The following is a 27459-nucleotide window of genomic DNA, read 5'->3' as shown; positions in this document are numbered from 1 at the left end:
GCCGCAGATCTACCGAGCGCCAGATGATTCCCGTTTAGGAAAATCTGGCTCAGCCTCGATACTATGACGTCACTATAAACCCTATCAATCATAACCATCACCAATATCGCCGCACGGCGCAGTAGATCACCTGTTTAGCATGATCTTGAAACGTGCCATCATTTTTAGCGTGGCGAGATAAAGTTTTGTATCTATGGCTATAAAATTACAGGGAAACCCGCATTGGCAGTTCATTAAAGTCATATTATCTAGCAAGTTTTTATCCCGCGACGCATACTAGATTCGGATATTCAAATAACTTGAACTCAATCCTAAATCTCAACATCCAAACACAATGGGCATATTTACCTGTTCGCGAAAGTCAAGAATGAGCCATTCTCAGTCAATAGAGCACTGGAAGTCACGGTCCCAGTCTCCTCCCGACTACAAGGAGGCCATTGCATCAGACTACACTATCAGTAGTAACCAATCCTCCTTTCCCGACTCGGATCGCTTTCTCTCCACAAGCGAGCTTCAAATAGAAGCCATCGGATACGATACCAATCAAGCACTCACCGGTCACAGAACGTTAGAGAATATCTCCGTCTATAGCGTGCAATCCGGAACACCGGTACAAGAAAAGTACACCTCTATCCGCCTAAAGAGCAGTTCAAACTCGTGCGCATTGGTGCAATCATCCGATCCATATCAGAATGCTCTTATTTCAACTATCTATCGATGGGGCCCGGGAAGACATCCTAGAATGCGTATCCTATCCCATGATGCCACTGGCAGTGTTTCAGTTAAGCAGGCTATAGATGATGACAACCTATGCGGAGAATTGATCGAAGTCAAAAGCCGGTCGATTATCAGCCGTGATCAGGTTTTCGATACGTCGCTTGGCAAATTCGAGTGGCGGTATGGCAGTCGAGAAGAAAGGAAGGCTTGTAATGCTGATTCGCTGCTTATTCTGGAGCGTGTTGATCGTGTTGTTTTATCCGATGGGTCGAAATCTAAGAGTGGGACCAGAATCGCTCAGTTTATTCGAAATGACCAATTTCGTACCCCTGGTTCTGTGAGGTACTCTGGGGGTAATGGTGGTCGACTAGTGATGGATTTGCGTATGTGGACTCGGAAGAACGAGAAGGGTGCTGATGTTGAGGTTGATGGGGTAGAGGCTTTCGTTGTAGCGAGTTGTATCTTGATGCTGAAGAGGGAGGCGGATCGTTTTATTGATAATAATCTCGCCGCTGTGTCATAAACGAAGGAGCCTCTCTGCGAGGATGATTCCATAGCTTAGAAGTAAAGTGATCTACAATAATCTGCCTTCTGTACAATATATGCCATGATTGATAATTTGAACTTTACTACAAGGAGCCTGAGTGTGCCAGAGCCGGTAGGCACGCTTTGATTGCCGGGATATTGAAAATTGCAACTTTTCAGACACATACGTAGAAGATTTCAGATAGCATACACATAGTAACGGATATTCCCACCCTGCTGTCACTGCACCCATTCTCTATCCCCAGTTGCCCCAATCCTCACCCATACTATCTGCACTTAGCATAAGACAGATTACAATGCTGTTTCAAGACTTAGGCTTCTTGTAGAATTCACTGCATTCAGTAGATGGCCTAAGCACAGCTGAGCGCACGGAAGGCCCTGTTTTGCACGCCGTGTGGCAGTATGTACTGAGATCATCATTGGAAAAGTTTATAGCTAGACTTCACTTATTGACTTTGATGATCAAGTTCTAACGAGTATGCTTCCTGGGTCTAGAACCAGTAGTAGTCGCCTTTGCCAACATACTCGCTCGAGATATTCAAACAAGCAGCCGAGCGCTTTCCCCTCGTCTCACCGGACAAATCGAAGAAACGCCTAAAAAACAAAACAAAATAGCATCATCACAGCCACTGCTGATTGCCATAATGCGACACAAATGAACCTCCATCTCCCTTCTCTATACTTGCCTTCTCAATTACAGCCAACACATCCTGAACCGCCGCCGTGGTCGTTGCAGGTCCCTTGAAAATCGGTGTATATTCAGCAAAGGAACTCAACATCGCGCCAAAACCTTTCATCTGCTCCGGAGTAGCTAATTCCGCGTAGAAAAGAGTTAACCAAATTGCCTCAGATCACGCCAAGAAGATAACTCAGGAAGGGGAGCGATATTGGAGAAGGACCTACCGTCAAGAAAATGGCCCGTATCTACCATTCCCGGACAGATACTCATGAAGAGAATCCCCTCTTTCGCATACTGGGCACTGAACTTAGCCACAGCGACGTTGAGAGCTGCCTTGCTCATTGAGTATAGTGGGGCAACTTCAATCTTGAGCCTGGGTATCATATCTAAAGAAGCTTGGCCGCTGGATATGGCAAAAACCTTCTTGGCGGTTCCACGCTGGATAAGCGGGACGAAGAGATTGAAGAGGTGGATGTTGCCGATGGCGTTGACCTTGAAGAGGTTGAGGCATTCATCCTCAAGGAGGGCTGGATTCTGGCCCCTATGAGCTATAACGTGCAGGTAGCTCTGGTTAGATTCACTCACTTTCAAAGGAAGAGGAAGATGAAGATTTGAAGGGGATACGTACAGTACTTCAATGGGATCGTATGCATCAAAATGAGGTACTACACCTGCATTGGCAATTAGATAATCAAGGCCCCCTCCAGTTATTTCAATAGTTTGGGTAACTGCGTTCTAACAAATAAAGACGGGTGTTAGTTCGGTTCATTACGAAAGGAGAGCATCCGGAGGGAAAAGGAAAGAGAAAAGTGGCTAGGAAAGTGACTCACCTGAAGGGAGGCATAGTCCGTGATATCCCCTTGAATGATATGGAGATGATTCCCCGTTGGAAACTCTTCTGCAACTTTCTTCTCCGTTTCTGCCTTGTTGCGCACCAGACAAATGACAGTATTACTGGGGTTGAGGGCGATCTGGCGGAAGAATTCCCACTGTTGCGGATCCTGATTAAGTACATTCGATTGTCTTTATCGTCTGAGGAATAGAACAGACTCACCCCAATGCCCTTGGAGACTCCTGTAATAAGGTAAGACGGCATTCTCGAAGATCTTCTAGTTCAAGACGAATGAACTGGCGAATGTCAAGGATTGAGTTAAGAGAAGGTGAAAAGAGCAGGGCGCAGGGGGGTATTTATGCGTTGCGCGACTGCTGTGGATTGAAGGCCATGACCCATCATGACAGGCGATAGAAGCTACGAAAGACACTGCTTCGAAATCCGTGTCGATTAAACTACAGTAGTTTGGAAGGATCGCAGAAAGTTGCCTATCTTCTCATTTAATCTCTGGGCTGCAGCCGCGCCAAGTGAGGAATACTAGCCACTTCAAGTTAGTACCTGTAGTATGTCCCTGCCAGTGAGTGGTCCTAAGCCTGCATGAGAGCAACAGGGAGTGATTATATCAGCGAACATGAAGTTATTGAACTACGACAACCTTGAGCCACGCTTCACCATTCATACTATGTCGTCCTCCTCTCCTTATCTTCTCCATCATTTCTGTGCATAGTGCTTCTTGTTCGTGGTTCTATTTATATGTCACATCGTCACCATCCACCCCGTGTCCTCACAAATCGAGTCAAGGCAATGCCGAGAGGCTGCGGGACCTGCCGCGGTATGTATCAGCTATTCTAAATGACATCGGGAGACTCCCTCGTTGACAGCTAACTCGAATTGCAATGCCGAATATAGATCGGCGAATACTTTGCGATCGGACAGCCCCTGCCTGTCTGCTGTTCACTCGTTCCAATCGAACTTGCCAAGGGTACGGTGTCCGTCTGTCCTGGCCGAAACCGAAAGATCAAAGGCGCGCCATAGTTGGCAGGCCGTCACCAAAGAGTCGAGGAACCCTGCAGCGACCCGAGCACGTTCGTTTGGTCAACTTTTCCGTGTTTGACATAGATCTCCACTACCATCTGGCAGGCTCTGGAGTATACTGTAAGATGGCGGTCGATCCACTTGCGAAGGCCAGTGGGACGAAAGGCTAAAAATCGGACAGCCTCACCACAGCCGATCCTACGATCGCCGATGCCATTCAATGGGACTCATATGGATATTGAAGAAAAGCATTTGTTACAATACTGTAAGTCCAATCGATCACCTTTGAAACTCAATAAGTGTGAAGAAACCAATTTAGCTGTAGTTCATTGTGTTGCCTCCCGCTCCCTAACAACGTTTGCGGATGACCCGGTCGATATTGGGAACCTACTTATGCGGTTGGCCTTGGTCAATGATCCCCAACCAGCCACAGCTGTGCTACGGTCTATACCCGCCCTGTCATCTGTGCATCGCGATGGGCTTCAATCCCAAGCTGCGGATCTCAAAATTTCCGCTCTTAGAGCGCTCATAACCGCTCCCAAGTGTGACATCGGTTCCATCGAAGCAGCTCAACATGTTGCCAGTGTGATGCTATTATGTTCCTTTGAGGTTAGCATTTTGATTACGCCCCAAAGCCCAAGAAGTCATGAGACTAATGCTTATATGGTCTCGTCGCCTTAGATTCAACGCGCATCTTGCACTTCTGAGCAATGGACAACCTACCTCACAGGTGCGAAGCGTATCGTTCAAGCTTCCTCCCTTCAGTCGTCGGACGAGTTTGAGTCCCTACTAAATTGGGTTTACTACCACGATGTATTATCGCGCTTCAGTAAAGTTTACTGGAATTCGAAAACAACAAATCCAGACTCTCCTTTATCGGAAGTCAGCGCGGAGGTATGTGAAGAATAACCTCGTATACTGCATCTTGTACAGTGATACTAAGAATGACCAGGCCTTATCCCTATCTCATAGGACATCTTCTATATACAATTCCATGCTGGCACTTTTGTCTGACATATACGAAACGGTGGCTGGGTTCCCTGGTATAATAGTCACTGGCGATCGGGAAGATTACTAAACGTTCCTCAAGACCCTCATATTCCGCATCCAAAATGTTTCTTTATCGGAAATTCCCCTTAGCAATAGTCGAGGCCGAAAAGTGATCGCACTATTTCAGTGTACCATGCTCGTTTATCTCAATCGCACGCTGAATTTCCTGGAACCAGCCATTGAGACTGAGCGCCGGATCCAGGATGCATTTGCCATATTATCCCAGCTCGATACTACGTGTGAGCGACAATTCCCGCTATTTATTTTAGGTTGCGAAGCACGGAGTGATCGCGAGCGGTCCATCATCTTGGATTTGATGGCGAGAACCGAGGCACAGCCCTCGTCACGGTCTTTGTATCTGGTTCAAAAAATGATTGAGGCCATCTGGATTCAGGACGACCTCGCCAATGGGGAAACAAATTATCAAAAAAAGCTGAGCGCTATCATCAGCTGTTGTGTGATCTTACCCACATTTGTTTAGTAGTTTGAGGCTTATATCATTATACTAGGAATTCTCCATGATCATGATACTACCTAGGATGAATATATAATAACTAGTATATCGTTAAACAAGGTCATGTATTTTCAAAAAACTTGAATAGGACAATATAGGATACATTTTGAAGAAATCGACCCCAAATATTACTCCCAGAGTACTGTAACAAATTCCTTGACCTTGCCAAGTTTGCCAGATGGTTGTTGTGTTTCCATATCATCGACCTCGTCCATTGCCAAAACTTCAGCCATCCCCGTTATCAAATCGATGTCCTCTACCGCGAGCATCTAGGGATCATTACAACGGTACAGGCGATGGCATGCATAAATAAAGAGGAAAATGAATCATATGTAGATTCTGGATAAAAGCGATGCCACGTCGATGCTAGGAAATTACATTCTTCCCATTGTAACGCACCGCCGGATTTAAGTAACCGGCTGAGATTAGCAACTATAGGCTTCCAGTCTGATTCTAAGAGACCCGTACAAAGAAACCGAACGTGGACAAGATCATATGTTCCTTCGAGATCTTTTGGGATGGGTTAGCGTGCATCTAGGATCGATAACTTCATATTACTTGGCGTTTCTTTTGAGAAGAACGCCGAAGAAATATCGTAGCCATGGAGCGTTTCATTTGGATACATGGGGGCGAGTTTGGAGAGAAAAATTCCAGATGCTGCTCCAATATGGGTTCTCGGGAAGGCGAGCAGCAATCTTTGGATGAATGTGGTACCCCAGATTTCTATATAACGGTAGTACCGGTATTAAACTTTTGAATATGGTACTTACTCAGTAATAGTGTTATATTGCCCGGTCAGGCTTTCATAGTCAGCTCAGTGAACGCAAAGTTAGAAGTTTTTGAACAAACCGAGACAATTCCACTTCATTGCGAAGCATGTGTTTCTCATAAACCTCATTCATCGTGAAGTGATTGTCCAGAGGCAGGTATAATATGATATAGTAAATTAGAACAGGAATTGGGACAGATTATTTCGCATCAGCTGGCTTCCCCTTTAATTTCCATTTTTCCTTCGGGGCCGTCCAACTAATTACAGCCATTTCCCAGTGCTGCAGGGTCTCTTTGATTCAGCCACGTCAACTGTTCAGGGTGTTCTTCGGAGATGTTACCTAACCGGCCCCTAAAACTTTTTTACATAGTAGCTAGCAGGGACATGTCCAAATCCCCCCCCCCCTCAAGGCTGACCGACATACACTATGGGGTATGGTACGCACTTATTGCCCAGTAGATACACGTGTAAATCTGTAGATCGATTGATCTTGATCAGATTTTAACGTCATTGATTGGCTCAATTTCGCCCCCAATGTCCAGCCTTATGTCGAGTACAGACCCAGCCATGCAAGTCGACTCAATTTATTTGCAAGCTCTGTTTCTTTGTCTCTGTTTCCAACTCACTAATCAACACTCTCAAGCGGGAACAACCCCTGTAAGCTCTATGTCATAGCGCATTACCGAGCCGCGATCGCTAGGAATTGGGTGTGAGCCACCTGGGCAATTTGGATTCCATTTCCATACCCATCCCCGCTCAGTTTTGAGATTAACAATTCTGCGGAAGACTGGGTGATTTAAGGGGAGCCACTTTTGTGAAAAAAAAAATCATACCTTCTGTCTTTTCATCTCCCGCAGGTATGAGTTCTCAATATTTTGACGTGATCGAACACAAAGTTCTCTCGAGTTACGTGCGTGAATACCCTGGCGCAACACTACTCAACCAGGATGAGAAGCTCTACATTCCTGTGAAGCAATACGCTACGCGTAACCCAAACTCGAAAATACAGCCTGTCACGATTATTGCTGCTGCCTCTGTTGGAACTGCGAAGGAAGCCTACGAGCCTATTTGGGAGGTTTTGCATGAACAGTCCTCTAAACTTGGATTCTCGGTCAGTAGCATTTGGATAGCGGACCCAGTGAATCAAGCACAGGGAGAGGTGATAAATGGAGGAAAACTAGGTGACGATCCATCTTGGATTGATCTCAGTCGAGACCTGTTTTTGATGATCAACCAATTTCGTGACCAGATGCCTCGTCCGTTTATTGGGATTGGTCATAGCGCTGGTGGCGTACAACTCGCCGATCTAGCATTTATGCATCCTCGATTGTTCTCAAGCCTTATTCTTCTTGATCCGACTATTTTGAAAACGCCCCCGACAGCTTTCAGACAGCATCCTGTATTTCATAAGTACATTCTGAATCGACAGCAGTCATGGCCGTCTCGCTCGCAAGCAGAGGCTTCAATTGCTAAATGGCCAACTTATTCTACTTGGGATCAACGCTGCCTCCAGAGGTTTCTTGAACATTCCTTACTAGAGACTTCAGAGCCAAACTCAAAGCTGGACGACCCTCCTGTTTCATTTTCAACATCCGAGGCACAAGGCATACTGTATATGTCTCGACAAGCCCTAGTAAATCGACAGACGGATGGAACTGTTACCGTTGATCGGGAACATGCACCAGATCTTGATCCTATTGATGCCGCGCGCGACGATCCTTTGTATCGCCCTGAGATGCGAGCTACATGGAATAGGTTGCCAGAACTGCGACCATCTGCGAAGTTTATTCTTGGAGGAAGAACATATTCAAGCACCCGTGAACTAAATGAAGGGGTTGATAGGTGCGGATCTGGCTTGGGTGGCTCGGGTGGCGTTGCGGAAGGTCGTGTGTCCAAAGTAGTGTTCAAAAAAGGCTCACATTTCTTCCCTTTGGAGATGGTCGACGAGACTGCGGCGGAATGTGCTATTTGGATTCACGCAGAAGTTGAGCGGTGGATTAAAAAAGAGCAGGAATTCAATAACAGCGTCGTGAAGCGACTAGAGAATGGTGAACGTGTTGGCCAGGAGTTCAGTCCTGCGATGAGAAAGTTGCTGAACAGCTTTGCTCCCGACGCGGTCAAATCAAAGATATAATCGCCGATCATTCAAATTGTGACTATAGAATGCTTTGATTGTTCTGGCAATTGAGACGCTATTGAATCTAATGGTAAATTAGACTTCGTCTCTACATAATCTCTTTTCCTGGTATTCTCATTCCTACCTGGGAGCCTTTGCTGGACTGATAGGGGTGCTAGTGAATAGAGAGAAGAAGGGGGAAAACTTGAAGAAGCAACCGAAGCCCATACCACTGACAGGGATCTGGCTCTCTTATATACTAGAGCCAAGCTACAGACTCGAACGGAACTCATTAGGATGAATCTTATAGGAAATCTCTTGATAAACTTAGTAATACGCCGTAGGTCCTTAAATGTATATAAAGGGTCATCAATTTGAACCTCTGAACGCTCCCTCCTCCCTCTTCTATTAAGCGTGTATCAACAACCCGCAGACCTACTATTTGGGCAAAAACCGAGACGCGAAATGGCAGAAGCATCAGCAGACATCTTTATCTGCAGTGTTTGTTTCATTATCCTCGGGGATCTATTCCCGGCAACAAATCGGACCTATGCAGACATGCTATCACCTGGCAAATGCACATGTTGCCAGCAACTCGAAGACACTGGTAAAGCCGTAAGTACTCGCCCTGACACCTACCATCTAGAACTTGAGGAACACAACACTAGAAAGGCGCTGGCAGATCACAGCTTGCCTTCGGGAGATGATAGAATGGGAATACGATTTGACCTGTGCCACATTATTCAAGCTTGTCGAATGGAATCCACTGTGGCGTATATATTCTACACGTCGGATACATGATGCCAGGGCTGCAGTGTTCAAAATTTTCAAGCAACATGTGACTGAGGGTTGGCCCAGCCTTAATAAAGACACACATGGTGCTGAACTCCACGGCTACCGACAGTTACTATTTGTCAATCCTGACGCCCGAGCAGACTTCAGCAAATTTGTCCTGAATGCACCTAGGGCGGCATACGAAAGGTTTAGAGCTGGGGCTGTCGACGTCAAGTTGTTTATGTGGAGTACGGAGCAACCGCGGCCGTAGCTATTTTGGGTGTGGTGTCGCTGGGCTGTGGAGAAAGGAAATTAGGTGTGGAGAAAAGTGTCTTTACTTGGAAGTATGTAATTGGATTTGCAGGACATAGGGGCTTGCATAGCTATAGCTCTGTGATTATGGAATATCTTGTGTTTTGAGCAGGGAATATTTCCGTATGCTTGAACAGAACTATGAGGTTCCAGTATTACTAAGAGCTCTGTTTCATGCTTAAGTTCCGGTTATGCCTACATTGACAATGTTGAATCAATTTTGATCTATAGAGCGGACGTGTTGCGTACCAATACTAGAGTTATACGGGTGGACGGGGCTGCGAGTGCTTAATTTAGCGTCTGGGCATATGTTTCTCATCATTTAAAAGAAATTGATGTCCTTGATGAACAAAGTTTCGGTGTAAATACTAAGCATTCGAGTACTAGTATTTGTAGTTGAAAGTCGTGTGACCGGCTGTATATAGTCAAAAAGCTTTCCTATCTACTATCAAAGGATAGCAACAAAGACTGCACATGTCCAAGGCTGGTCGGAACAAATCGTCCAATGGGTTTGCAGCCTGTGAATAGATCTAGGAAGGTTAGAGTGTCGATCAGCCCCAATCGAATGCCGCCATTGGGACTCGAGCAGAGAAGGCCAAAAGAAGAGATCTAGATACTAGTATTTTAAGTTAATTACTGATTTAAAAAGTAGAGGATTCCAGGCACAGAGTATCCAATTGATAATAACTGTAAACATAAATAACATCGTAAACAACGTCTACCAGCTGCCTCGGACCCCCTGAAACACTCGTGGCCAGGATGGACTAAGAGACCCACCCGCAGTCCACAGTGTGGACTCTCAGGAGAGAACGGAGACTTCCAGACTTCGGCTGTCAGCCTTTTTTCCCTTTCTCAACCTCTCGACTCTCTTGTACATATTGTGCATTCTTTCTTTTTTTGTTTCTTTATTTGTTCATATGCTCTTTCCTCCATAACCTCGCTCTTTGATTCCCCTCTCCTTGCTGGCTGGCCCATCATGGAGAGCTCCCCCGGAATGGGCGATCTACTCGCCCACGGTCCACCGCCGGATGCGTCCCAGACTTCCACCGTCGATTCCCCAACAAAGCCGGAGCCTGTCTCCGAACAGTCACACGGTTCACCCGGTCTCTCTCGTTCCTCATCCCTTCTGCAGAAACGTTCATCGCTCCCTCCTCGTGCTCATCCGGGAGCACGACATGCCAAACGCTTGACCCTGAACTTCCCTATCAATATTCCTCTAAACCAGTCCCCAACCGCAACTCCCGATAGCGCTGTTGCGTCTCCGGGATCCATGACCCCCGTCACACAGTCCTCAACTCGCCCGTCCCCCGCGCTCCCCGCTGGGACTCCAATCCCCTTCGATGTTCAAGACGATGGCTACGATTTCCTGCGGGCGATCGCATCGCAGGAACGGAGGGTGATGGAGCTTCGCGAGGAGCTGCAACGGGCTGAGACTGATCTGTCTACCCTCAAGAAGCAGTGGGCGCTGTCTGAGAGGTCGAGGAAACGCACTGAGATTAATCACCATGCCGAGCCAATGCTACCACTCAAGTCTCCTGACCCGAGTGGGGCGGAGGGCCGTTCGAGTACGAGCTCACACCGTCGGGAACAAAGCATGAATTCCGTCGGTAGCTCGGCTGTGCCTCAGGATAGAGTTAGTCGGGATCTGGAGCGCCGAACAAGTCTTCGTGCTGCTGCTGCTGCTCCCGTGGCTCCTGTACCTCCTGCAGGCACTTCCATCTCATCTAATGGTCGGCGCGTCTTCCAAGGCTCTCACACTCGTACATTGTCTCTTCTTTCCCCTGTCACTGTTCCCAACTCTGCTAGTACCAGTCCCAGCCTGGGTAGCTCCGAGCGTCCGGGTCGAACCCCGCGATCAGCTACGTTGCCCTCGGTTGAGCGTAATAACACCACTCCTAACATGGTGACTGCCATTGATGAAAGTCAAGTGCCCGAGCATTTACTCACTCAGTGGCGGAATACCATGCCCCCGCCATCTCGGGAGGCTCTGGTGCGTACTGGCAAGCAGATGGCTTCGGATCTACGGGAGGGTTTATGGACATTCTTAGAGGATATTCGACAAGCTACTGTTGGCGAAGAAGCTATCAACGGAACGGGACCACGAACCACATCGCCAAACTCTTTAGCACCACCGAATACACGCAAACGAAGCTCCATCGCAAAGTCAGGGAGCCGAGAGCGACTATCAGTCGCGGGGAGTATATCACGATCATCGTCATCGTCATCATCGCGGGGTAAAGGGCAAGCGGCCGAGCCTGCATCCGGTAAAGACTCCAAGCCCGCGGACATTGCCACGTCTTTCTGGCATGAATTCGGTGTTGATTCACCAGCGCAGAAGTCTCCCGGCGCTCGCCGCAGCCCATCCAACAACACCGTCGAAACCGTGACCCCCCGGGGCAAGAACGAGAACGAACCCGACAACCAACCCGATCACCGCTCCGGCAGCCCAGTCAACAACGAGGAGGATGAAACGGTCGATAATTGGGACGTATGGGATACGCCGTCGTCCAGGAATAAAAAGACACATACCCCTTCGTCTAGTCGGTCGACGGTCGAATCGAAACATGACCAGTCACCCACGACGCAGGGTAGTAGTCCACGAACGAGTGCTAGGTACATTTCGACTTTCTCTGATTTCATCTATGACAACCTTGTCATGCGCTGATGCTGACGCTCGCTCTCCCTACCCAGCTTTGGCGAGTGGAACCCCCTCTCCACCGCTAATGATCCTACTGTAGCCGAAGGCATCCCCTGGCCGGCCATTACCAAGCTGGCTCCGTCTAAACTCCAGCGAACTGCTTCTAATCTCATGGCTGAGTGGGAGCGCAGTCTTTCGCCTTCTCCGGAACGAAAGGACTCATCTTCTGCTTCCACTAAAAGCAGTAAAAAGGACTAACCGCCCTTTTTTCTTTTTATCGGTTTGTCCTGATCTTCTTCTTACTACCTCTTCATGTATATATATTATCTTCACCATCTCCTTCTTTGGCCCCATTCTCGAGGGTCTCCGTTGGACGAGTTGGCATGACATAGCATCCACCGAATCATGTAGGGCTACGACTGTTGCACCCACGAGAGCGTTGCGTCTTTTTGGTTTTTATAATCAGAGCGTCCTGATTTTCATTTATATTTACTTTGGCTATTTTGCTTGGCTACTACTGCCCTATTTGAAATCTCAATGACACCGTTTAATGTCTTCCATTTTTTCAATACATATAAACCAGCTCGAGCTTCAATGTTGAGCCCTCAAATGTTGCGATCTTTTTGAGATGGCTTCAAGTTTGCCCTGCTTAGCCTGGGAACTCGTGATGGATTATACCGATGTAAGATAATTATAGATATAGATTGATAGAAAACAGGTACATAAAAAGACGAGTATTAGCACAAAAATATAGTACATGTCCCAAACGAATAACCAACAATGACTCGGACGTTCGAGTCTGGAACATTGTGAACATCTAACTAACTAGTCGGCGGAAATCTTAGTCATCATTTGTCTCTTAAACCACGTGAGAGCTGCACAGTTGGTCGCTCTGGATCGCCGAAAAATAAATTTGCGCGAGTCGCCGCCTCCGCAAAACTATCGCGATCCACCGGCTTGATTGTGTTTTGTATCGCTCGGTGGAGTTTCACTAGCCCGCGAGCCTTTTCGAGTTGTACCACCAGCTTGCACCGAAAACAAAACAGAAGAACTCACATCAATACCTCATCGCTATAAATCATCATGAATCCCTCCGGTATGGGTATGGGGATGGGTAGTGGACACCAGCCGATGGGCTTAGGAGGAAACTCGACAGCCGGCATGAACGACCAAGAACAGGCAATGGTTAAAATGGTATGCTATACCTTGACAGAAGAAGCTATTTGGATTCTCTTTTCTAACTATTCTGCTCGAATAGATGCAAAACGGCATGGAATCATGCCCCGTGAAGACTGTCATGGCTGGTACAATGGGTTTCGGTCTTGGTGGTGCATTCGGTCTTTTCATGGCCAGTGTAAGTTATAAAAATCCATATGGTTAATCTCTCTCGCAAATTTTCTAATCATTGCTTCTTAGATGTCCTACGATTCAGCCTTCACCCCACAAGGTCGCGCAATCTCCGATCTCCCCTGGAAAGAGCAAGTCCGCCGCGGCTTCAAGGATATGGGTGCCCGCTCCTGGTCCTCCGCTAAGAACTTCGGTATCGTCGGTGCTCTCTACTCCGGAACAGAATGTTGTATCGAGGGTCTCCGCGCAAAGAACGATCTCACAAACAGTGTCGCGGCTGGCTGTATGACTGGTGGAATTCTCGGTGCTAAAGCTGGTCCCCAGGCTGCTGCTTTTGGTTGTGCGGGCTTTGCGGCTTTCAGTGCTGCTATTGATGCTTATATGCGCATGCCAGAATCGGATGATTAGATTCGTTTCGTTCCGGTTGTCGTTTTCTATCCGTACGCCAGAGCCTTGTTTTGATACCTTGTTCTGTTGCTTCTGTTTTCTGTACCTCTACCCTTCTACTTGTTTTTTGCTGGGCACTTTCAGCGGCGAACTGTTTAATAGAACGGAAGCATAGATGGCGTTTGGGTTGCTTTTTGTGATATGTTGTGATATGCTCTTGCTGCACATATGACTATCTCACCACTCTTATGTATTATATTTGCATGTTATATAGTTGGTGTGTCACCTTTGACAACATGGAAAATGAAATTGTCAAGTTGAGCATGATCTAAACGATAGTGTATCCTCATTCTTCTTCTTCAACAGTATTCGCCACTGCATATACCAGCTCAGGAATTTCAACCGACCCTTCTTCCAGAATGATGCCAGCTATTCTGGCTTCTTCGTAATGCTCCTCATCATACGAGTCACGCTGCGAAAGAAATTCAATCATCCGTGTATGCCAGTAACCTGCGAGAAACTGGGCTATGAGAAGGCCAAGATCATCAGACTTGGCTGTCAACTCGACCATCAGTTGTTCAAACATTTGATACCGCTCCCTTTCCTCTGACATGATCTCCTCAATCTCGCTCTGGCTCTTCTGAATTCCGGTACATGATACAGTCTCGTTACATGATGCTTATCCATCTCGACACAACACACATGCTTGAGACTCAATGCCTCGAATGTCATAGATCTCATGATGCTTTGCTCAGAGCCTGGTCTTTCCTTGCAAATTTCCATCACAACTTTCAATAACTCTTGCAATGCAGCCGAATTCAATCTTCTGCCAATCTCGGGAAGTGGTTCTTTAGTGATCCAGGGCGAGAAAATCTCTGTGAATCTCTTCATTTTCAAATTAACCCAGTTAAATAATCGTTCCATGCGCCGGAAAATGACAGAGTGTCACACCTTCCAGGACAGCATGGACAGAGATAACCGTCTCCCCCGGAAGGCAGTAAGAAGATCGATTTGCCATGTTCTTAAGAACCCTTTTCCACATTTCAAGTCGAGACCGCTGTGGCTGTTCGGGGGTCAATTTTCCTACGCCATGCCAGAATTGATAGGCAACAGTAGCACTCCAGGCGTGCACGATGGTCGCACTGGAATGTGGCAATTTCCGCGAATGACTTGCACCTTTGGAAATAAGCCAAGTGGCAACTTTCAAAGAATCTATACTTAGTGAACAGCGCATTAATGGAGTTATCCCATCATGGTTAGCAACGTCGATATCCCGGAAACCAGCTGTGTAAATTTCATACAGAGCTTCGAGTTACAGACTGTCAAAAGTGAAATACGATGCGAAGCGGTGGTAGATCGAGTTTCCCGAGTGTCTCCGGTGTAGGTTACCAATATCATGATCGGTATTCCCTCGTGCTTCTGCTAAGGATTCACGAAGTGGGGTCAAGTCCGTGGAATTAGGTTGCACATACTGGACACTAAATCCTACACACGCACAACTGGAGCCTGGCGGTGCGTATAGCAAGACCCCTGCTGACTTGTGACTCACCTAGAAGTTGCAACTCTCTCTGCCTAAACTTCACGCTTCTTCTTGGTTCTCTATATTCCGGATCCCCGATATTGCCCTCTATGACCTATCTGTCTCTGAAACTGGGAAATGCTGAACTGGTGGACATTTTTCCCACTGCTTATATCAGTTACAGTTGGCTGGCTAGGCTATCAAACTAAGCTCAAGAGTTCCGCCCCTCAAATTCCACGCACCATGCCCCGGGATATACTACAGGACCTGCTCCAGGAAGTGAGCAGTGACTATACTAGCCCTCAACATTGTTTTCCACCAGAGCCGCAGTTCTGGGTATATTATTCGTCTGGGCCTGGCATCATAGTCAAAGATTGGCCCTCTCAAGGCGGAATATATACGCTTGATGTCTCTAGCCGAGTAGAGATAGAATTTCTGGAATTGGACCCATTTAATAATACGCGGCGTCCAACAAATTCCGACCCCGAATGGCAGAAGAAGGAGAATACGCATTGCGATCGTAGTGAGTGATAATCATGCTTCTATGTATTGAAACGCTGTATATTTCTGACTCCCGACAGTGCGACGTCTTGACCCAACATGGTGGCCAAGCGAATTAGCATGGGTTAAAAGTGAAATCTCCGGTATACCTAATGAAAGGTCTAATAATTATGTTCGGATCGGTTGGACTCCGGATAGTGGGGCGTGGGTTTGGAAGACAACAGAGAAGGGCGCAAGTGAGAAAGGTGGAGCAAAGCTGTATAATGCCCGTACTATGGAGGAGCGTTGCATCGTGATTGAAGGGCTAGGAGGAATTTTCTACGCCGACCCAAAAGATTGCCCTTTTCTTGACCTTTCTTGATGAGTATCTTGTATTATTAAAGACGCACAGAACGAAAAATTGCATTATAGTAAGAATTAAATTACATACTAAATGCGACTAGTCCTGTTTGGTGTCCAGACCGTATAGTAAGGCACGGCTACTAGCTAGAACGATCAGTATCTTCGACTAGTATAGGTATAGGTTATAACCGATAGTCTATGAAAAAGCTAGAGTAGTATGGAACGCTTGAGCGGCAATATACTCAGTGGCAATGGCGCAAATTTAACTGACCGTGTAATGTTCCGAGGGAGAGGAAGAGGTAAAGAAAGGCAGTAGCAGAACCTATATGAATCTTGCGCTCCTCTTCGGGAAAATTTGGGGAGACGAGGTCTACATACGGCTTAATGGCGCCCAGTAGGGTCTTGTTCAGAGAGTCGATGCTTGAGTTATAGAGCTTCCTGTCGGGCGCCTGCTGGAATACCTCCCTGGGCAAGCTGGCGCTGGCGATGTCCTATGTATGATGCATCTTGATGTCCCTGAATTTGAGAGTGACAGTACACTCGGACTTGGAAAGGGTCTTGACGCTGAGATAGGATCGGAGCGAGATGGCGGCGGCGATGACTGGCCTGCCATACACGGCAGCGTGTTTACCAAGGACAATAACTTTGCCTGGTGAGGAAACCATGAGTGAGGGCGCCATTGGCGATGAACCTGTGTTCTCCATGGCCGACGCGAAAAGAGGGATGGTGCTCGGGTGATGGAAGTAGGTAGCCGTGCCTTACCCTACGGTCTGGACACCAAACACGGCTAGTCCATGTTTGGTGTCCTGCAGCGTAATGTCATTCTTACTATAATGTAATTTTTTCTTTGTACGTCTTTAATGCTGTAAGGTACTACTCCAACTATAGCCGATTCTATTGAAGCTAAGGTGTCTCGTATAAATGAGGCTGTCAAATACCTATATTCGGAGCAAAAAAAAGCTAAATCTATATAAGGTTGCCAGGTGTATATCAACTCAAGTTCTATATTAATAATAATTTAAAAGTATAATGATGTCCCAATCGGCCATGTTCAAATTTTTCAAATTTTTTTGAACATTGAATACCGTCTAAGATATCAAAAACCTCTAACGTCTAGGAATCTAATGTCGAGCTGTACACCAGCTCCACCCTTAGTGGTGTGAAGGTGTCCATTGCACTGGAAGAGCTAGGCATCCCTTACGAGTTTGAGCATCTCGACATCTCCACCAACAGACAAAAGAAACCTTGGTTCCTTGAGATAAATCTTAAAGGCCGCATTCCTGCAGTCACTGATACCCTTGCAGATAGCACCGATGTGGTTATCTTCGATTCTGGCAGCATCCTTCTCTATCTCGCGGAACAATACGACAAGGACCACAATATCAGCTTTCTAGTCGGTTCTGCTGAGCACTGTGAGATGATTAACTGGTTGTTCTTTCAGAATGCTGGTGTTGGACCCATGCAAGGCTAAGTCAACAACTTTGTCCGACTTGCGCCTCAGAAGTCAATATACGATCGATCGCTACGTGACCGAGGTGAGACGCCCATACTCCGTGATCGAAAAGGGCCTTAAAGAATCCGAGTCTGCAGATCATCCTTATTTTGAGCAGTCTTAATTTATGGACGGGCCTGGGGATATCGGACGAGATACAGCCACCTCACTTCCTGGTCGAGTGCAATCAACTTGAAATTTTCGATACTATCGAGTATTCAGATTTAGCGGGTCCAGATGTCCGACTCTACTACATAGTATCACTGCGTAGTATAAACTAGCTCGGTGGGTACTATTAGTACTATGTATACTAGTAGTAGTAGTACATAGTACTATGCAGTGCCAGTGCAGTGTGATTTCGCCTGGTACGAAAGAGTTTTAATACAACTTGAATTGATGAGTCAATCGTAATTTGAAGGTTGAAGATTACTAGTACTAGTTCCTGGAAGTAAGGTTGGAAATACTATCCACCTGGTCAATGACTATCGTGATCCTGGTCTATGTTATATGTATAATTAGAGACTAACCCAACCGTACTACCGAGGCCAATTAGCTAGTATACGTGTCGTATCTTGGGACATTGAACACTCGTATTGCTGTCTCCTCAGGACTTTGAAATGGGATAAATTCTTCGCCGGTATTTTAGCCCCAGAGGACTTTTTATAAATACCGAGGACCGGTAGCACTATACAGAAATACAGTTGTTTATATACACTATCTGACGAACCAATTTAAGGCAACACAATATACTTCTCCAGATGTTTGGGGATGGAACCACGAAGGTTCTTACTTTCCAGCCATGTGCTAGAGAACAATCGGTCGGCGTATCGGTATGCACCATCGCACAAAACGGTCACAACAGTGTTGCCCTTGCCCATCTTCTCCGCAACTTCCTTGGCGGCGACAACATTGAGAGCAGAGCTGGCACCCAAGTAGAGACCTTCTTCGTCCAGACAGCGATAGACCATCTCAATAGTCTTTTCGTCACTTATGTGCAGAGAGTCGTCAATAAGGTCAAGATCAGGCTTAAGGTTGTCCGTCACACGACCCTGCCCAATACCCTCAGTGATGCTGCCACCAGAGCGGTCGATCAATGTACCACCGCTCTGGATGTAGCTGTGTAAAACACTGCCAGGTGGATCGGCGAGGAAACTTTTAACACGGCCGTTACTGGCGTCCTTCAAATAGCGAGTGATACCGGCCAAAGTACCACCAGTGCCGGTAGAGCAAGTGAAAGCGTCAAGCTTACCGCCAGTTTGCGCCCAGATTTCAGGACCAGTGGTCTCGATGTGTGATTGGCGATTGGCGACGTTGTCGAACTGGTTGGTCCAGACTGCGTTATCTAGAGACTCTGCATGTCTGCGTGCTTGGTGGTTGAAATTTGCGGGGTTGTCGAATGGCGCGACAGGGACCGGGTACACCTCGGCACCCAAAAGACGGAGCAGGTCAATCTTGCCCTGGGACTGTGTGTTGGGCATGTAAATCACGAGCTTATAGCCCTTGGACCGACACACATGTGCCAGACCAATACCGGTGTTTCCTGCAGTACCCTCGACAACGGTACCGCCGGGCTGGAGTAGTCCCTTCTTCTCGGCGTCCTCGACGACAAACAGGGCAGCCCGATCCTTCACACTACCGCCAGGGTTTTGGAATTCTGCCTTGCCCAGCACATTGCAACCGGTTTCTTCGGAAAGGCGCTTTAACCGAATCAAAGGAGTGTTTCCAATTGCTGCAAAGACACATTTCTGCTTAGCTCATATTCGCGGACCTAGCTCGGAGCTATGACATACCTTCCGTTAAGCCATTGGTAACGCCCTGTGCAGTGGACACCCGAGAGGTGTATGCGGCGCGACCCTCATTAGCAGCGGCACGAATGGCCGTGGTACCAAAGCGCCTAACACTCTGACGAAACATGTCTGCTCACACAAGTGCAATGTGAAGTAAAGCGAGTATCAATGAACGAGTAGCACGCCATAGCGGATCCCCGATACTATGATTAGTCAGTTATCTGAATATCATGTGACCGCTTATCGCTCCTTCCCCGTTTGGGCTGTTTGTTTACCGCCCGCATTTGCTCGGTTCTTCCTTGCTTTATCTGTGGATTCGCGACCTGCAATGCGTTTCGTCTCTTGTTAATCGCGCCCCCGATAATACACATCCAACATGCCCGGCCGAGTCGCCGCCCGCTCGACCTCTGCGGCCACACGCAGATCCTCACAACAACCCTCCGCGGGGCGTGCTCCCTCAGTGACCCCGTCATTCGCGATTCCCGATGAACCCGCTTTGCCTGAAGCATCGCCAAATCTCCGCCGAGATGTATGCGCCATATTTGGGGATGCCCAACGATCAACTACCGGACACCGCAAGCTTGTGGTGCGATTGCGAAAACTCCAAGAACTATGCGCTGGCATCTCCCAGAAGAATAAGAAGGGAAAAGACCAGACGGAAGAGCCAGAGAAAGTTGTGATTTCGGAGGAAGAGACAATCCCAGAGAAGGAATTCAATGTTGAATTTGGTCGTTGCATGCTGCGGATTCTTACTGTTAAGAAATCAGAGCCAGCTGGCGACCGAGTTGTACGCTTCATGGACGCCTTCCTCGCTCATTCTTCAGAGAAGGACAATGAGTTGCTTGGACCGGGAGAGGATGAGGATGAGATGGGAATGTCGCCAGAAACTCCCACTTCCCGTTTGACCTCGGGTCTCGTCTCGTTGATGGTACCTATCTTGGGCACAAAGGATAAAATGGTGCGATTTCGCGCCACTCAAATCGTTGCTCACGTTGTCAATACACTGGAATCAATTGACGATGAGCTGTATCACACCATCCGACAAGGCCTTTTGAAGCGAATCCGCGATAAGGAATCCTCCGTTCGTGTACAGGCTGTGCTAGGTCTTGCACGATTGGCCGGTAATGACGATGATGGAGATGGTAACAGCAACGATGAAAGCTCCACCGCACTTTTGGAAAAGTTGCTCGAAATTATGCAGAACGATACAAGCGCTGATGTCCGTAAGAGTCTTCTCGCCAACCTTCCACTCTCTCAGACCACCCTACCCTTCCTACTCGAACGAGCCCGCGATCTCGACGCACCTACAAGACGTACCTTGTATTCTCGCCTTTTGCCTACACTGGGCGACTTCCGCCACCTGTCCCTATCTATGAGAGAGAAGCTGCTTCGTTGGGGTCTGCGGGATCGTGATGAGAGTGTTCGAAAAGCTACCGGGAAACTATTCTACGACCGCTGGGTAGAGGACTGCGCTGGCACCAATAATGAAGCAGGTGACGGCGCAACTGGTCAAAAGTCGCCGCCCAATATTAACGCCTTACTCGAACTTCTGGAAAGAATCGATGTTGTCAACTCTGGAATTGAGAGCGGAATTGCCCACGAGGCGATGAAAAGCTTCTGGGAGGGTCGATCTGATTACCGAGAGGCAATCACTTTCGACGACTCTTTCTGGGATTCTCTCACAGGAGAGTCCGCATTTTTGCTGCGATCTTTCAATGACTTCTGCCGTGTTGAGAATGAAGGAAAGTACGAGAATCTTGCGGATGAGAAGATGCCGGAAGTCACCGCACTCGGGTATTATCTCGCCAAATATATGAACGAGCTTTTGCAGCGCAAGAAACTTGCTAAGGAGTCCGGTGATGCGAATGATGAAGATGCTGTTGAACAAGAGTTTATTGTCGAGCAGCTCCTTCATATCGCTATTACATTGGATTACAGCGACGAGGTTGGTCGCCGGAAGATGTTTGCACTCTTGCGGGAGTCTTTGGCTGTACCTGAACTTCCAGAGGACAGCACCAAACTTGCTGTTGAGACCCTTCGATGTGTGTGTGGCCCCGACCGTGCTGGTGAGGCTGAATTCTGTAGTGTGGTGCTTGAAGCCATCGCTGAAGTTCACGACACCATTATGACAGAGGACAGTTTTGTTTCTGCGAAATCTGAGATGAGCGATGATGCTAGCAGTCGGCATCGTTCCGAAACTCCGGGAGACGATGATACTCCATTCAATAAAGAAGAAGCCAAGGCTAAAATCGTGCGAGAGATTGTGGTCAACATGAAATGTCTACACATCGCCCAATGTATGCTCCAAAACGTCGAGGGAGACTTGCAGCAGAACATGAACCTTGTTACGATGTTAAATAACCTGGTTGTCCCCGCTGTTCGCAGCCATGAAGCTCCTATCCGGGAGCGCGGCCTGCTATGCTTGGGGCTTTGTTGTTTGCTCGATAAGGTCAGTCACCAATTTCAGTTCACCATGGAAATTGTTTATGCTAACACATCACAGAATTTGGCGGAAGAGAACATGACTCTTTTCATTCATTGCTACAGCAAGGGCCATGAAGGTTTGCAAGTGACCGCGTTGCAAATTATTTGTGACATGGTTACGACCCATCCTTCTCTCCTTGCCCCAGTCACTCAATCCGATGGCGAGACTGTGTCAACTCCCCCTATCCAGAAGCCTTTGCTCAAGGTCTTTTCTCGTGCTCTGAAAGCCAACTCGCCGGCTAGTGTACAGTCTTCAGCAGCCACAGCCCTTTCCAAGCTTCTACTTACGAACACTTTCACACCCCAAGGTGCTCATATCCCAATCGCTATTCAAGAATATAACCAAAATGCAGTAGAGACCTTGTTGCAGTCTCTTGTGGTGGCTTTCTTCCATCCTCGCACAAAGGAAAACCCTGCCCTTCGGCAATCGCTCGCTTACTTCTTCCCTGTATACTGTCATTCCCGCTTGGAGAATACAGAACATATGCGACGCATTGCCGTGCCTTTGGTTCGTTCAGTGATCAATGCTGCCGAGGAGCACTATTCTCTCGAGGCCGAAGAGGACAGTGATGGTGAAATTGATGAAAGTATCGGGGAACGTGAGATCAAGGCGCTCATGACTGGCGTTATTGGAATGCTTGCTGAGTGGACTGACGAACGCCGCGTGGTTGGTCTTGGAGGTGAACGCGTTATGATGGGTGGAAGTGCTAGTTCGACTGCCTGCGGCTGGGTACATCTTGCGTTGGTCAAGGACATCTTGGAACGTGTACTTGGTGTCAGCGCTGGCCCCAATCGTTGCTCAAAGGAAGAGCGAAAATTGATCTTCACCCTCTTAAGCAAACTTTACGTTGCTGCTCCCACTGTGCCTTCTCGTGCTGGTTCACGTGCCCCTTCGCGTGCCCCAGAGGGCGAGGATCAATTCCGCACCAGTATCAACAGCGCGACAGCTATTGAGATCGAACCTGATAATATCAAATTGGCACAGGAGGTTAAAGAATTACTTGATCAAACTATGGAAGAAGGTCTCGCTGCAGATGCCTCAAGCCGGAACGCGCTCGTCAAGACCAAGAACGCAATTTTGAAGATTCTCGCTGTTGCCCAGGATGCTCGTGCTGCCAGCGTACGTCCCCGTGCCGGCACGGAAGATCTGGAAAGTGATGCTGGCAGTGTTCGTTCGGCCAGCGTCCGACGCTCCGTTGAGCCCTCTAGCCGTCGCGGATTCTCAGTTGAACCCAGCATTATAGAGGAGGATGAAGACGAACACGACAATACCCAGGTTCGATCTCGTAGCGTTCGACAATCCGTTGAAGGTGGTGCTGTCAACCGTGGCATGGTCTCTGTAGAGCCTAGCATCATGGAGCAGGACGAAGAAGATGACCATGACACGAGTCGAGGCACCGTGATCAAGGATGAAGGTGATGAATGATGAAGACCTTTAAATTCATGTGTTGGGGGGTTTGGCGTTACTTGTGTTTTGATTCCCAGGTTTATGTGATATTCATGATCTTTAAAGGTGGAGATTAGATGACTCGGGGTGTACATAATCTGATATTCCTTTCATGTTATGATTTTTCAACTCTCGAACTTTGAAACCCTTCACCAGTCCGTGGTTTAAAGGCAGAGTGCCATTATTAAAAGATAGGAAATAGTGGGCGGTAATTGCGTACATCTTTCAGGGTTGAACATTCAAGCACATGTGAACGTTTGAAGACGTGATGGATGAATTAGTCAGACGGTTCACCCGCTCAAGTGTTCCTTTGTCTAGTTTCGAGTCTTGCATCAGAATCCTCAAATACCAAAATAGACAATAATGTCGTCAACTTCTATGAAAAGCAATTCTCTTGAACATGAAGCTCAGGATAAATCCATCCCTGGTACTCAGGTGCTCGACTGGCGAGCCCGGACACCGCGACCCCGCCTACGCCGCCCCATGACTGCATGTCAAGCATGTCGCTCAGCCAAAGCAAAGTGTAATGGTCAATCGAAATGCCAGAGATGCAAGAAGCGTGGTATATCATGCGAATTTAATCCGATATCGAACGAGGGGAATGGGTCGATAAATGGAGATCATTATGATCGAAGAAGGAATTCTGTCACGCCCTCTCTCCTCACAGACGATGTTCCTGCTGGCCAAATCCCCGAGAGCAGATGCATTCCTCGCCATGATACAATTACAAATCAACAAAGCCCCCAATATGATTCTACCTTCAATGGGGTAGAAAATTGGAACGAGAGGGCACTAAATGATGCTCTCGAACAATTCGACTGGATTTTCCCAGAGCCTCAAATTACTCTAGACGTGAGTATATCTTCATCGCCACAACATGTTATTACAGTAATTAATCTTGAAAGTCTCTGTGTTAACCGAACCAGAATGATCTTGGTCACTTTGACCCTGTAAATAACGACATAAACAATGACAAAACACCCCCATCAATACCTGCTCTCCCGGATTTGTCTCAAGAAATCCAGCTACCATCAATAAGCTGCGAATGCCGAGCAAATATGATGATCCACGTCCCAAAACTTGAAAGCGCAATTCGTCAACAACCAAAACCACAACTAGACACCATGTTCAAACTCACGGGCGAAATCATCCAAAGCTGCCAGAAGTCAACAGATTGTGATTGTTTCAAAGGCCCAGTTGATCTAGTCTGCATCATGACCACTTTCGAACAGACGGCTGTTTGCTTTGATTATATCGCTAAATCGGGCTTCGATGGTACCGTGAAAGTCGGTATTGGCAATTACTGTATCTCGAAAACTGACGATGCTTCTTTCAAACGGATATTGGTTCTGGATCTTGTTGGTCAGGCTGATCATTTGTTAGATTCTTTGACTTCTCTTGCGTTTGATATGGAGTCAAAACATCAGCCAGGAGCTAAGGCTATGGGGCGGTCGCCGAATTGCTTGAATAAGCTTAATATGAATTACTTGCATGAGGCGGTTGCGAGCTTTAAGAAATTATTTGAGATAATTCATGGGTTTTTCGACGGAAATAAATAAAACAATCAGGCGATAGGCTTTTGATATCTATCTAGTCTGAAAATTCATGGAAAGCTATCTAAGTAGTTTGTCAAACTGAGTTCGCTTACATAGAGTTCGCTGCTTCAGTCGAGTTGAATGGAAAACTTCTCTCTCCACCGTTCACCGTTTCTGCGGAACACCAAACACATTGCACCCAGCCCCAAGGAGATGAATGCCAAAAGAGAGTTCCCCCAACCATATCCTAGCTTATTGTAAAGTGGGATACCGAAAAGAGGCAAAAGAGCAGCAGAGAGACTTCTCAGTACATTTCCTGCGGCAATGGCACTGGCAGCATACTTTGTGTATGCATCAATCATGTACACATTGAAGGGTATCTAGAATTGGAAACAAGGATTAGTCAAGCAGTCCAGCATGTATATAAGTAATTTGACGAAACCTACAAATGTGAACATGACACCGAATCCCACCAGACCAGTCGCTACTATGGGAACAGCACTGTCAATGTGCTTTTCTGCGGTCCAGCCATAGATGAAGAACCCGACAGGAATGGCAATTGCTCCGTAGACCAATGAGTCTAAACGATATCTGAGTATTACACAATGATTAGTAAATGATTAGGAACAAAATTGAGATCTATCCGCTAAGTAGACTTACTCTGGTTTTGCAATGCCGTGCTTTGCTGTAAGATGTTGATAAGTTTTATCGTTGGTATAGCTCGCAATACTGATAGAGACCAAAAAGCCAATTGCAAGACCAAGATAAACGAGACCCAATCTTCCTTCGGCAAAATTGTATTGTCCTTGAAAGACAACGGAAAATGTAGAGAATAGAAGGTAAGTGAACCCATAGACAATTGCGTTGTATATTGCCAGGCCAGTGACAACGGGACAGAAAAGAAACATCTTGACAGGTCGACTGACTGCTCGTTTCAAAAGGGTCGTTGGAGGTACTTTAGATTGTCCCTTAGGAAAGATATTTGGATTTCCGGTAGCTTTCCGAAGTTTTGCGGCTTGTCGTTCTAAGAGAACAGGCGCGTATGTTTCCCTATAAACAATACCACAGATAATACCCATGGTACCATTCTGCAAGATGTTCCAGTTAGTGAATCTCGAAATATTCTGCATCATTTCTGGAGAGCCCACTTACAAAGATAAGTAGTAGCCAAAATACCCATCTCCATCCAGCAGCAGCAGCTAAATAACTGCCAGCAATAGGTCCAACTGCTGGGCCAAGCAGAAATCCCATCGAGTATATGGACATCGCGAAGCCTCTTCGATGTACTGGGACAAGATCTGATATCGTCCCTGGTGCATTGTTGAGTGAGCATGATGCAAAGCAGCCTTGTAGAAAGCGCATGATTACCAGACCAGCTAGGGACGGCGTTAAGGCACACCCGAGCGAGAAAGCGCTGAATCCGATATTTGCGCAGTTGTAGATGATGCGACGCCCGAATATTTCAGATAATGGGCCCATCAACATTGGACCAACGCCCGTACCTAGGAGCTATTCATATTGTTAGGATGTTTGATACAGCTTGGCTCTTTGTGCATTGTAGACTGAATACCTCGATTGTGACGATCAATGTTCCAAGCTCTTCGTTACTCGAATTAAAATGCTTCAGTATCTGGGGTACTGCGGGTGCGATCGCAGATGATGCTATTGATCTGGTATTTTATTAATATGGAGCCGATCAAGGTATGTACAATGTGATCTTGGATCAATAACTTACGTTGAGAAAACGACGCATGTGATCGTCCCGACGAGTAGAACTCGTTTCCAGACCGGCCAATTGAGCGGATTTCGAGAATCATCTGGACCATCCCAATCCACCGCAACTGAATTTGGAGCTTCTCCAGTATTAGTGCTGGCGGTTTGGTGTGAGGGGACCTTTTCTGTGTCCTGCTGCATTATTTCCCTTTCGCTTCCACTATTTTCCATTTTGTGTATTGACATGGGGACCGGGGATAAAGGTAGCAATCGGGCTTTGTTTTTATTCAGAGAAAGGGAAGAATATTTTGTCTCGTTGTCGGTAGAAGTGAGGTGATTTAGACGTTAAAGAAACCGGGAAACTCACTTCCCTTTTAGGTAATGGATTTCCCGGCGTCTCAATGTGGAAGTTGTTGCTCCGCATGCCAACAACCAATCCCTGATTCATGTATGCTAAGGGTCGAATTCATAAAGTGGATCAAAGAAATCTGTTGTCGAGAGAATTACGCTTGAACGTGTCATTGTCATCATCGTGCGGAATACCGCTCAAAATGAAAAAGACCAGCATACCGGCCGTTTTACTGAGGAAAACTTCAGAGATAAGGTGGAATTCGATTTTAAATTACAACTAAACTGACAAGGAATTGCATGTTAAAGTCCTCAATCTAATAAGAAGTGAGGAAAGCTCAAAAAATAATTTGATTCTTTAAAATATAGTATTAAACCTGGTTTTACGTCAGATCATACTTCCAAGTCATGCTCTTTCTTGGAGGATGCGAAACTGACAGAAGACCGAGATGAATCACTTGTCATCATGTAACCTGGGCAAGCGATGTGCGTCTGGTGTGTTAATAGTACTGGGAGATGTGTAGGTTTAATACATTGTATAATTGTATGAGGTCGGCTATGAATTGAGGAATTGA

At 47.0% G+C, this 27459-nt stretch overlaps 13 protein-coding genes across 13 annotated transcripts; 9 read left to right on the top strand and 4 right to left on the bottom strand.

The window, feature by feature from the left end:
• Positions 1–367: 367 nt before the first annotated feature.
• Positions 368–1240, top strand: N7478_007502 (uncharacterized protein; the record flags this gene model as incomplete). The annotated part of the gene is made up of 1 exon (XM_056923716.1): positions 368–1240. The coding sequence occupies one exon, from the start codon at positions 368–370 to the stop codon at positions 1238–1240; it is 873 nt and encodes a 290-aa protein (XP_056776442.1).
• A 643-nt stretch (positions 1241–1883) lies between these two features.
• N7478_007501 (NAD(P)-binding protein) lies at positions 1884–3038 on the bottom strand (the record flags this gene model as incomplete). The annotated part of the gene is made up of 5 exons (XM_056923715.1): positions 1884–2074; positions 2167–2483; positions 2571–2677; positions 2773–2943; positions 2997–3038. 5 exons carry the CDS (start codon positions 3036–3038, stop codon positions 1884–1886), a joined length of 828 nt encoding a protein of 275 aa, XP_056776441.1.
• Positions 3039–4019: 981 nt separating this feature from the next.
• On the top strand, positions 4020–4490 carry N7478_007500 (uncharacterized protein; the record flags this gene model as incomplete). Its single annotated transcript, XM_056923714.1, has 2 exons — positions 4020–4074; positions 4135–4490. The coding sequence occupies 2 exons, from the start codon at positions 4020–4022 to the stop codon at positions 4488–4490; spliced, it is 411 nt and encodes a 136-aa protein (XP_056776440.1).
• Positions 4491–7001: 2511 nt separating this feature from the next.
• On the top strand, positions 7002–8276 carry N7478_007499 (alpha/beta hydrolase; the record flags this gene model as incomplete). The annotated part of the gene is made up of 1 exon (XM_056923713.1): positions 7002–8276. The coding sequence occupies one exon, from the start codon at positions 7002–7004 to the stop codon at positions 8274–8276; it is 1275 nt and encodes a 424-aa protein (XP_056776439.1).
• A 2044-nt stretch (positions 8277–10320) lies between these two features.
• N7478_007498 (DUF4048 domain-containing protein) lies at positions 10321–12240 on the top strand (the record flags this gene model as incomplete). The annotated part of the gene is made up of 2 exons (XM_056923712.1): positions 10321–11957; positions 12036–12240. 2 exons carry the CDS (start codon positions 10321–10323, stop codon positions 12238–12240), a joined length of 1842 nt encoding a protein of 613 aa, XP_056776438.1.
• An 825-nt stretch (positions 12241–13065) lies between these two features.
• N7478_007497 (translocation channel protein TIM22) lies at positions 13066–13737 on the top strand (the record flags this gene model as incomplete). The annotated part of the gene is made up of 3 exons (XM_056923711.1): positions 13066–13176; positions 13241–13336; positions 13399–13737. 3 exons carry the CDS (start codon positions 13066–13068, stop codon positions 13735–13737), a joined length of 546 nt encoding a protein of 181 aa, XP_056776437.1.
• A 325-nt stretch (positions 13738–14062) lies between these two features.
• Positions 14063–14329, bottom strand: N7478_007496 (uncharacterized protein; the record flags this gene model as incomplete). Its single annotated transcript, XM_056923710.1, has 1 exon — positions 14063–14329. The coding sequence occupies one exon, from the start codon at positions 14327–14329 to the stop codon at positions 14063–14065; it is 267 nt and encodes an 88-aa protein (XP_056776436.1).
• A 1149-nt stretch (positions 14330–15478) lies between these two features.
• N7478_007495 (uncharacterized protein) lies at positions 15479–16097 on the top strand (the record flags this gene model as incomplete). Its single annotated transcript, XM_056923709.1, has 2 exons — positions 15479–15758; positions 15817–16097. 2 exons carry the CDS (start codon positions 15479–15481, stop codon positions 16095–16097), a joined length of 561 nt encoding a protein of 186 aa, XP_056776435.1.
• A 718-nt stretch (positions 16098–16815) lies between these two features.
• N7478_007494 (uncharacterized protein) lies at positions 16816–17549 on the top strand (the record flags this gene model as incomplete). The annotated part of the gene is made up of 2 exons (XM_056923708.1): positions 16816–16821; positions 17196–17549. The coding sequence occupies 2 exons, from the start codon at positions 16816–16818 to the stop codon at positions 17547–17549; spliced, it is 360 nt and encodes a 119-aa protein (XP_056776434.1).
• Positions 17550–18301: 752 nt separating this feature from the next.
• N7478_007493 (cysteine synthase A) lies at positions 18302–19484 on the bottom strand (the record flags this gene model as incomplete). Its single annotated transcript, XM_056923707.1, has 2 exons — positions 18302–19299; positions 19361–19484. 2 exons carry the CDS (start codon positions 19482–19484, stop codon positions 18302–18304), a joined length of 1122 nt encoding a protein of 373 aa, XP_056776433.1.
• Positions 19485–19733: 249 nt separating this feature from the next.
• Positions 19734–23267, top strand: N7478_007492 (condensin subunit YCG1; the record flags this gene model as incomplete). Its single annotated transcript, XM_056923706.1, has 1 exon — positions 19734–23267. One exon carries the CDS (start codon positions 19734–19736, stop codon positions 23265–23267), a length of 3534 nt encoding a protein of 1177 aa, XP_056776432.1.
• Positions 23268–23651: 384 nt separating this feature from the next.
• On the top strand, positions 23652–24847 carry N7478_007491 (Zn(II)2Cys6 transcription factor domain-containing protein; the record flags this gene model as incomplete). The annotated part of the gene is made up of 2 exons (XM_056923705.1): positions 23652–24140; positions 24215–24847. The coding sequence occupies 2 exons, from the start codon at positions 23652–23654 to the stop codon at positions 24845–24847; spliced, it is 1122 nt and encodes a 373-aa protein (XP_056776431.1).
• A 104-nt stretch (positions 24848–24951) lies between these two features.
• On the bottom strand, positions 24952–26767 carry N7478_007490 (MFS transporter; the record flags this gene model as incomplete). Its single annotated transcript, XM_056923704.1, has 6 exons — positions 24952–25203; positions 25270–25414; positions 25484–25911; positions 25976–26332; positions 26394–26493; positions 26559–26767. 6 exons carry the CDS (start codon positions 26765–26767, stop codon positions 24952–24954), a joined length of 1491 nt encoding a protein of 496 aa, XP_056776430.1.
• Between the last annotated feature and the right edge of the window lie 692 nt (positions 26768–27459).

This window comes from Penicillium angulare (assembly GCF_028827245.1).
Source record: "Penicillium angulare strain IBT 27051 chromosome Unknown utg000005l_segment0_segment0, whole genome shotgun sequence".
NCBI classification, from domain to species: domain Eukaryota; kingdom Fungi; phylum Ascomycota; class Eurotiomycetes; order Eurotiales; family Aspergillaceae; genus Penicillium; species Penicillium angulare.
This window is presented reverse-complemented; position numbering and strand designations above follow the sequence as displayed.